Source organism: Wyeomyia smithii, chromosome 3 (assembly GCF_029784165.1).
Source record: "Wyeomyia smithii strain HCP4-BCI-WySm-NY-G18 chromosome 3, ASM2978416v1, whole genome shotgun sequence".
NCBI lineage: Eukaryota > Metazoa > Arthropoda > Insecta > Diptera > Culicidae > Wyeomyia > Wyeomyia smithii.
Genome location: NC_073696.1, coordinates 174,051,269 through 174,060,430, shown reverse-complemented (window position 1 = coordinate 174,060,430; position 9,162 = coordinate 174,051,269). Strand labels below are relative to the sequence as shown.

The 9,162-nt window shown below is 39.2% G+C and overlaps 1 protein-coding gene across 2 annotated transcripts; it reads left to right on the top strand.

Annotated features, from left to right (window-relative positions):
• Positions 1-4,124: 4,124 nt before the first annotated feature.
• On the top strand, positions 4,125-7,184 carry LOC129727591 (secernin-1). Of its 2 annotated transcripts, none has more exons than XM_055685566.1 (4): positions 4,125-4,275; positions 4,334-4,593; positions 4,670-4,839; positions 5,664-7,184. In XM_055685566.1, exons 2-4 carry the CDS (start codon positions 4,426-4,428, stop codon positions 6,439-6,441), a joined length of 1,116 nt encoding a protein of 371 aa, XP_055541541.1. In that variant the 5' UTR covers positions 4,125-4,275; positions 4,334-4,425; the 3' UTR covers positions 6,442-7,184. The 2 variants fall into 2 exon arrangements, with proteins under 2 accessions (XP_055541541.1, XP_055541542.1); XM_055685567.1 differs by having other exon boundaries at positions 4,133-4,246.
• The last annotated feature ends 1,978 nt before the right edge of the window (positions 7,185-9,162 follow it).

The window sequence follows — 9,162 nt, the reverse complement described above, 5'->3', positions numbered from 1 at the left end:
GGGTTGCTGGATGAGATTGGCATTATGAAGAATGTAAAACGTAATTATTTCAAATACGTTGTCAGTTTATCGATATCAATCATGCATATCGATAATTCGAGATATACAACAGTTTATTTTTTTGACTAATTTGTTTATTATGTACAACCCCGAAATAAACTTCTGAAAACGTTGCTAATAAATTATTTTATGCACAGGTATCGCCTATTTAGAACAACGGACTTTGGCCGGAAAACAGTACCCAGCATGTTTGTTAGCTTGTTATTAGAAGAACTTTACACTTTTCTATCGTTTGTCGGTCTCGATTCGTTTGTTTTCCACTATCAGTGAAACATATGTTTATTTGCTCATTATTACCACAGACAAACAGACGTGCCACTCGATGACGACTCCATCGACCAGACCAGGCAATAATGCCGCTAGTGTCGCTATATGGGGCCATCCACATACCACAGGGACAGCCTTGGGGGGGTTGGGTAATGTCCACGGTCCATACTTTTTTTTATTTAAATGGGCAGTTGTTCACGGAGGGGAAGGGGTGGGGGGGGGGTCAAAATCGTTAAAAATCTGTCCACGTGTTATGTGAATGGCCCCTTAGCAAACGTTTTCAATATCAAAAATAAAAACCATTAGTTATGCCGCTTGTGTTGATTTAAGCAAGCGTGCACACCCATTAGCAAAGACAAAAACCGTTTTACGAAAACAAGTTAGTAGACAATAAGCTCACATGGTGGCTCATGAGTGTATCGTTTCGAATAAGGATGCAGATTTTTCAGGATTTTTGTTCGGCACGCCTGTTTGTCTGTGTTATTACTATAGATAGCAGAAAAGCGCTAAACTAGGCGCTTAATGAAAAATTATAATTATTTGATAGTTTCTGCGTTCAGTTTGAGTACTCGCCAAAATCGGTTTTTAATAGAAAGTTTGCGAAATAAGAATTAGGCTCGATATCATATTATTTCCATCAATCGACAAATAAATACATCAGGTTACCTGTTTTACGTATGTGTTGTATACAAATACATGTTCGTTATTTTTACAAATTCGATATACGTTACGTTACGTGATACATCAATGACAAAATATCGTTTACTATCACATATTATCGAAGGATAAAAGCCTGAATGCAACGTTCCAAGTTTTCTACATTTAAAGATATGAGGTAATGATCTACATCATTACAAAAAATCGATTTTTCCATTGATTGTATTATAGCCTACTTTTTAAGTTTGGAAACAGTTTAGCAACACTGTATCTACTGTGAACTTACCGCTTCAGTCATCGCGGCGCGTTGTTTCTTGATTCGCTGTCAAAACACAACGTATATCGTATTGAAGGTATAATATTGCTGTTTATGAAATGAATACCCGAAAAGAAAGTACCATACACCAAAATTTCTCTTTATAGTTCAGCAAAGTAAATTGCTGAAGGATTATCAGCAAATCACTTGTTTTTCTGAATCACAGCATTTTTTTCAAAAGTTTACTGTAATTCAGTTCTACAATTTACTGAATTTCGTTCATTTTTGCTGTAAACCAGTATTTCATCGATAAATTTACTGAAAACCAGTAATCGATTCAGTGATTCGCGAAAATACAGCAAATCTATTTGCTGAACAGAAAACAGTAAATGAATGTTTTCTGGAATCCAGCGAAAGAATTGATATGTCAAAATATTTTACCTCAAGCTGTCATTAGTAAAACGCGCCAAATCGCTGTGCAGCTGGTACGGGATCATTGCTAAGCTCCTGATAGCGGATATGGGACCATAGCTAAGTCACTGTTGGGCTAGATGAACTCAAAGGTTGAAATGATAATCATACATGTCTAGTTCAACAGTAATTTGGCTATGATCCGATGGGCGGATGGAAGCTGGTGCCTGAGGGAAACATTGTCCCCTCGAACTAACTGGTTAACCAGTAAATTGATTTATGCTTTGCTGAATGTACAGCAAATTGTCATAGCTGATAACCAGCAAGTTGTATTTTGTTTTACTGAACATGCAGCAAACGATCTGTCACTTTTATGCAATTGAGCATTACTGAATAATCAGCAAATTTCATTTTGCTGAACAGATTGCTGGAAACACAGCACACCAAAAATCAGCAAAATTTTGCTGGTTTCCAGCAATAAAAATTTGGTGTGGTACATATTTTGCGGTGAGAACAGAAAATAGATAATGTACTGTGAGCTCCAAGCCATTACCATGTTTTAACGACTTTTTTATTGTTGAATGAAAAACATTTTCAGTGACTTCTAAATGTATGGAAGAATGCCTGCAAAATTGCTGTAAAGATGCCTAACAACCCCCCTTTCGCATGGTAAAAATGGCAAAACAATGTTTGTTTTATTGTTTTAGACAATGATATTTGACGAAAAAATTATTTATTTACAATCAAAAACGTTGTTAAATTATGGTATAACCACAGACAAACAGACGTGCCTCTTCGAACAAAAATCCTGAAAAATCTTCGTCCTTATTCGAAACGATACACTCTTGCGCCACGGTTTTTGTCTTTGCTAATGGGTCTGCATGCTCGCTTAAATCAAAAACATCATATCAAGAAGACTGGGGAAGTCTGCCTGAGATTGAGCGACAGTTTTGACAGCGCAGTCTTTTGAGTAAAAGTGGAACTGACGCATGCTAGTGTGAGTGCTGGGGATACGAATGCAAGCCGAACGCACAGGCTGGCCCACCACATACACACACTCTGTCTTCGCAGCGATGTAATTACCAGCAGTTTCATAGCAAGCTTCCACCTTGAATAGATGGAGTGCGCTGTTTGATTTGATGCTTGTCATTTGTATGGGATCGATCCAGAGATGCCAGTCTTCTTGATATGATGTTTTTGCTTAAATCAACACAAGCGGCATTACTGATGGTTTTTGTCTATGATAATACATGTGCACGCATGTTTATTGCGACACTAGTGGCATTATTGCCCACTAAGCAAAATTTCAAAATTATCGTTATTTTTCTGGTCGATGAAATCGTCATCGAGTGGCAAGTCTGTTTGTTTGTGGTATAACTATGTACAGTAACAGCAATTTCTAAGTTTTTTAGGTTATTTTTTCAGGTACTTACATTTTGACACACATAAAAATAATAATTTCCATGGACATAATATGTCAATTAAAAAAAGTTATTTGTGTTTATAAACTCTCAAGATACAAGAATGCTCTGGCGTAGCGTGGTGGGGGTGGCGGGGACGGTCCGCCCCGGGTGTCACCCTCAAGGGGGTGACACCCATGAGGATATCCGTGAGATTAACTATCAATTAGGTGGAGGTGAAACCCTCGAAAATTACATAAATTTGCTCCTAAGAGTACAATCTCAACCAGTTTTTCGAAAATGGGTGGATTAAGTGCCAATGAAAACGATCGTGCTAACTCTCACAATTTTTGATAACAAAATGATTTCACCTGGTGGGGGTGACATCCAGAGGGAAAGGAGTGACACTCAAATCTTCCGCCCCGGGTGTCACCCGGTCACGCCACGCCACTGCAAGAATGTTTGTTTTATTTTTTCTTTTATTTTGGTATTCAAGAAATTTTCATTGATTCATATATAATATAGATAATATACCATCTCCCAGATGGTCTCGAGGTACGATGCTGGCCTAACAAGCCAGTCCTCGTAGGTTCGAGTCTCGGCTCTGGAGAGACTGTTAGTGTCAGTAGGATCGTAGCGCGCTAGCCCCGCAATTGTCCTGTACACTGAACAGTTGGCTGCGAAGTCTGTGTATAACAAACAGAAGGTCGAGTTCCGAATCGGAATGTTGTAGCACCCCAAGGCTTTGCTTTACTATCATGAAAAATGAAATGAGGTTTGGTTTTTTAAGTAAACCTCAAACCATATAATAAAACTTTTTCGTTGTAAAGCACCAAAATTTTGTGTACTTCATAACATTGGAATTGGAGGGGAACAGCACCATTTGCTGCATGATGATGCTAAATTTGCTATTTTACCTATAATATAATTTACATAAAATACATTAGAGATGGAAAACATCCATTGCATGTATAGAAATGTGTACGATGTAGTTGCAATTTGCAGCTCTGCTAAAATTACTGCCAACCCGGTCCAAAAAGTATCTTGCTCCGCACCTTCGTTAATTTACACCGCACAAAACCACTTCATGATCTCCGCAAAGAGGGCATCGTCAGACAGGACGATAGTTTTACTAGTGTATAAAAAAGTGAAATAACTTTTGTTTTTGTGTCTGCACTGTTCCTTAGAAATATTGGTACTGTTTCACTAACTTCTAGAATATTGGTAGATAATTTCTTTGTTGTGTTTTTAAATGGGTTTAACCAAATTTTCTTTTTTATAGAAAAACTCGGTCAACTTTCTCTTCATTATCGATTTCTCTACAGTGAGTAAGCGGAAAGCAAATACTGAGCCCAGAAAGGTTAAAGCCTAAAAATGTCTGGAATCTGCGGTGAAGTGTTTATAGTGTTAATTCCAGCAACCGAATCAGACCAGATGGTTATTTTTGGCCGGAACGGAATGCGACCGGCATCAGACGTATTGGATGACGTGACTGAAGTTTGCTACTGCCCGGCATCTGCTGAAGCTAGCGGAAAAGTTATTGTAAGAACATCAAATGCGTGACATTATCATCAATATTGTATTTCTGTTTTCTCTCCCTTATGCAAAATATTTACAGTGTAATTCGGTAGAAATTGATGGCGCAGCCTCGTATTCTATGATTTTAAATCAACCAGCTGGAGTTTGGGGTGCTGAAAGCGGTTCTAATGAAAAAGGTGTTATTATAGGATTAACGTTCAGTGAAGGACATCCTGTTGATGGCAAACTAAACGCTACTGATCTTGTTAGGTAAGATTGTTTCAGTGTATTGAAATTGATAATAATTTGATAGTCATAAGGTATTCTACCGTTTAAAAATATTGCTAATAATGTATATTGCCAGCTAAACAGATCGTTTTCTATATTGTTTTATTCAACTCGCAACCATTATTCTAGTTGAGGAATTGAATTAACCAACATTGATACAGTTCTTGTTATTTTTTCGATCACCAACTAGGGCCTTTGGTTCAACAGAGTCACTAAGATTACCTCGTTGATGAAGTTGGGTTGTAATATTGAGTCCCATTTTGGCACAGCATAGTCAAAGAGAACTTTTTGAGATTAGATTTCCATACCTGGTGGGAAGTTAAAACATACTGTCCAAAGAACTGATATTTTGTAAAAGCAAGGACTCTATACTGAAGTAAGTGAACTGTCGTTTCGTTTGCAGTGTTGCAGAGGCGGCACACTCTCGTGGAGATGCGTAGTTTAATACGATTGAAAGCGGGAATTCACACTGATATACCTGGGTTTAGGCAGGTTGGACTAATAAACTGTTAAGTTACTTTCCATCCCTGTGCATTGTTCAACAGTTCAACGGTTAGTTACTTTTAGTTTTCCAATGTCGTAAGATCGCGCTTGACGCGTATCGTGCTTGACGCACTTCGTGCTTGAAAATGTTAGATCCATACTCCACATATAACGATTGGCTCTGACCACCTTTAAGGCAGTGGTTCATGTAAAAGCAACAATAGCAAAAATACGACCTTTTTATGTCGAAAACTGAAAGTACACTGTTTTAGATTCATCCTATTTGTTCATTCCAAGCACTGACGGTGTCTATTATTTTGCAGATTGGGTTTGGAACGAGGAGCCACTGCATCTGAAGCCGTCGATAGAATAGTTGAGCTAAACGCTAGTGCTGGACCATCCGGAGAGACCAAAGAATCTGCCAAAGCATCCTTTGTAATATGCGACTGCGATGAAACATGGTTATTGGACATTGTAGGATGTTTGTGGGCTGCTCAAAAGCTACTTTTAAACAACATAGCGCTCAAACCCGGACTAGTGGTTGGTAAGCAAATTGATCGAAGCTCGGACTGTTTAGCTTCTAAACTTCAAACAGCTGGTATTTGGGATGGCAGTGGAGAGTTGAATTTCAGTTCTTTGTTCGGATATGATTCGGTTAGATTATGGCCAACCGAGGAACCAGTTAATGAGAAACCATTTGGAATATGTCAAATGTTTGAAACTCTTCGTGCAGCGGGATTACAAACAAAATCGCTCTCTAGCCACGTATCGGTGTTATCCAAAAGAGGTTTATCTAGCCATTGGTTCACGGCTACTCCAAACCCAGCGGAATCCGTTTTCAAACCGTTCATTTTTACTTCTGGAGCCAAAATCTCTCCGCTTACCAAACTTCCAGCAAATGCTGGGGAAAAACAAACCCTCTTACATAAATTACACAGTAACCGAAAGTGGGAGGTGGTCGGTGGTTTGCTGCAGTCACTCGAAAGTGAATGCGTCGATGAAGTTAATCGTTTTATAAGCGATCATTCTGAGGAACCAAATCATGAATTGGATGAACTACTGAAGGATTGTGTCGAAGCAGAGGTTAAGTTCTACCGTTAAATGACAAGAATATCGAATTTTTGGTAGTATTCGCATACGAAATCACAGCTAGTTACTCTATTAAATCAGACCAGCTGCTATGTAATAGCACACATTAACCAACGGTATTTTATTGCGATATTTCCTATAATATTTGTAAGACTTGCCTAGTTTCCATACATGCCGATTTAATATTGGTGGCTAAATAAGTTAACCTAAACAATAAATATAATTACTCGAAGTTAGGTATCAAATATCATCATCAGCCTGCGAGCACCGCGGTAGAGGTCAATAGACATGATTATGCCGGCGTATTTCGTGGTTTGTTAAATGTACTATATTTTATTAGTGTGCACATGAAGCTGTGTTCAGAAAATGTTTTGTGTTTAAAAATATGTGTTATTATTTTGTGATGTATAACGATGAAAGTTTGTATGCTTAAATTTTTCAAACACTTATATGATGATTTCTTTGGCATAGGATCTCATTTTACTGATTCCTTTTCAGATAGGATCAAGACTGCATTGATAGTTGAGCTATTTTCATTCGTTATCGCGCATAATTACTGCTTTGTTTGTGTGATTGTAAGTTTACATTCGGATACATTCTAAGAGCTTCGATAAATGTAGCCCTTAAACATAGTAATATACATTCTACTGTATTCACTCTCTTTACTGGTAGGTACAGCAGTTATTATAATAGAACCAAATTATTCTATCGATGCATATAAAGCCAAGAAAATATTAAATTGCATGCAAATTCTAGACTTTGCGTTTTATTCATTTGTTTGTGTGTTCGTGCCCACCAGAACGAAGAAATGTATTCAGAACTTCCCACCTTGATCAAATAAATTAAATAACAGCGGCTTTTGAATTGTCTACGGTAACGAAATGTACCCTTGTGCAAGCATCGGTACAGGTATGAAGCTAAAATCAAATATATGGGGTTTTTTGGTATGTATTATGTTCGAACGCAAAATAAAAACCAGAAAGGGAATCGCTGATTCTGATTGTATAACAATTCCCCGAAAACCATTATCCCGAAACCTGTTTCCCCGAATGTACCGATACCCCGAAGATCATTTCCCCGAATGTTTTTTCCCGAATGTACCAATTCCCCGAAATTTTTTTCCTCGGATGCACCATTACCTCGAAAAATATTTTACCGAATGTACCACTTTCCCGAAAAATATTTTCCCGTAAAAACTATTTTCGCGAAAACCGCAGTACAAACGTTTTCTTCAAATGCACGATTTTTTTGTTCGCACGAAACAACAAAACTCCGGTTCAAAACGTGCGTTGATAAGTAAGTTATAACATTTACTGTTTCACCTGCGCTAGTAGGGTGGAGCAAAGTGATCGATTTTCCAGAACTAGATTTTTTTGGTTTTATTCAGGAGCCGAAAAATTTTAAACCTACCGGAAGTCGATGTTATGGAAAAACGGGTTTACTACGGAAGGTTGAAACTCGAAAGGCTGAAAGCTACACAAGACTGAAAAACACGAAAGGCTGAATCACGAAAAGCTGAAAATTCACAAAGTTCATTTCTGTCGTTTTCAAAAAGCACTCGCGGTCTACGGCCGGCTCGATTGTCCAAGATGTATGCTCGTTCAAACTAAACTAGGGGATTACACCTATGAAAACGAACATTTGGCATTTGGTTACCTTAAGAGAGTCATAGTTATTTCCGTCGTTTGCCCACACTTGCTTGAATTTCTGCACGTTGACATTCAGAGCACTGGGCAGAAATCACAGTGTCAACACCACAATGCTTTATTTTAATTAGACAGTCGGATTCCCTCAGCCGTGCCAGTTCTGAATTGACTGTTTATCGATGACTGCGGCCCAAGCCGGAAAGCGTATGAACCCGGGTGCGGCGAGCGAGCGAGCGCACGCGTGCCCGACGAGCGGACAAACGGGCGGCCACACCACCATATAACCGGATGCCCTAGAGTGTGTTGACGCAGAAGCGCCGGCAGGTCCAAGAAGCGACACCCGCGCGAAGCGGGAGGACGCGCAGACCCGCGACCCGGCAGCCCCGTAGCCCTAGTCATCCCAATCTTCAGGGCCAATCCTTATCCCGAAGTTACGGATCTAATTTGCCGACTTCCCTTACCTACATTGATCTATCGACTAGAGACTCTAAACCTTGGAGACCTGCCGCGGATTCGGTACAAGCTGTTGAGAGTTTGCGTGTCCCAGTCTTCGATTTTCAAGGTCCAAGAAGAGAATATCGACACAGCAATTTAATACCATGCTCTACCAGCCTGTCCAACCATATCTCTCTATGAAAGACTTCCATGGCTAGTATGACTGTTGAACAGAACAGAAAACTCTTCCGATATCTCTTGTTGGCTTCTCGAAGGAAAGGATTCATGTTGCCATGATTACAAAGGCGCTACCGTTTTCGGTGTGCACGCCAATGCAAACGTATACTTAACAGGCTCCGGAATTGTAACTGGATTCCCTCTGCTCGTTTAATAGATACTAGTGGATTTTGCATCACCCTAGGAAAACGAACAAACCTAGAGGTAATTTCCGCGGGGGGGAAGGAGGTCTAGGACAGGCATGTCCAACCTTTTTGACACGCGGGCCAAATTTCACAATCCACTACAGCTGTCGGGCCAAAATTTTTAAAACTTACAAATTTCAGCCAATGTTTAGATTATGTACAAATATATGTTAAAATATCATGCTGGTTAACTTTTTTTTTTTCTTCATCTATAGTTTATTTGACACGGC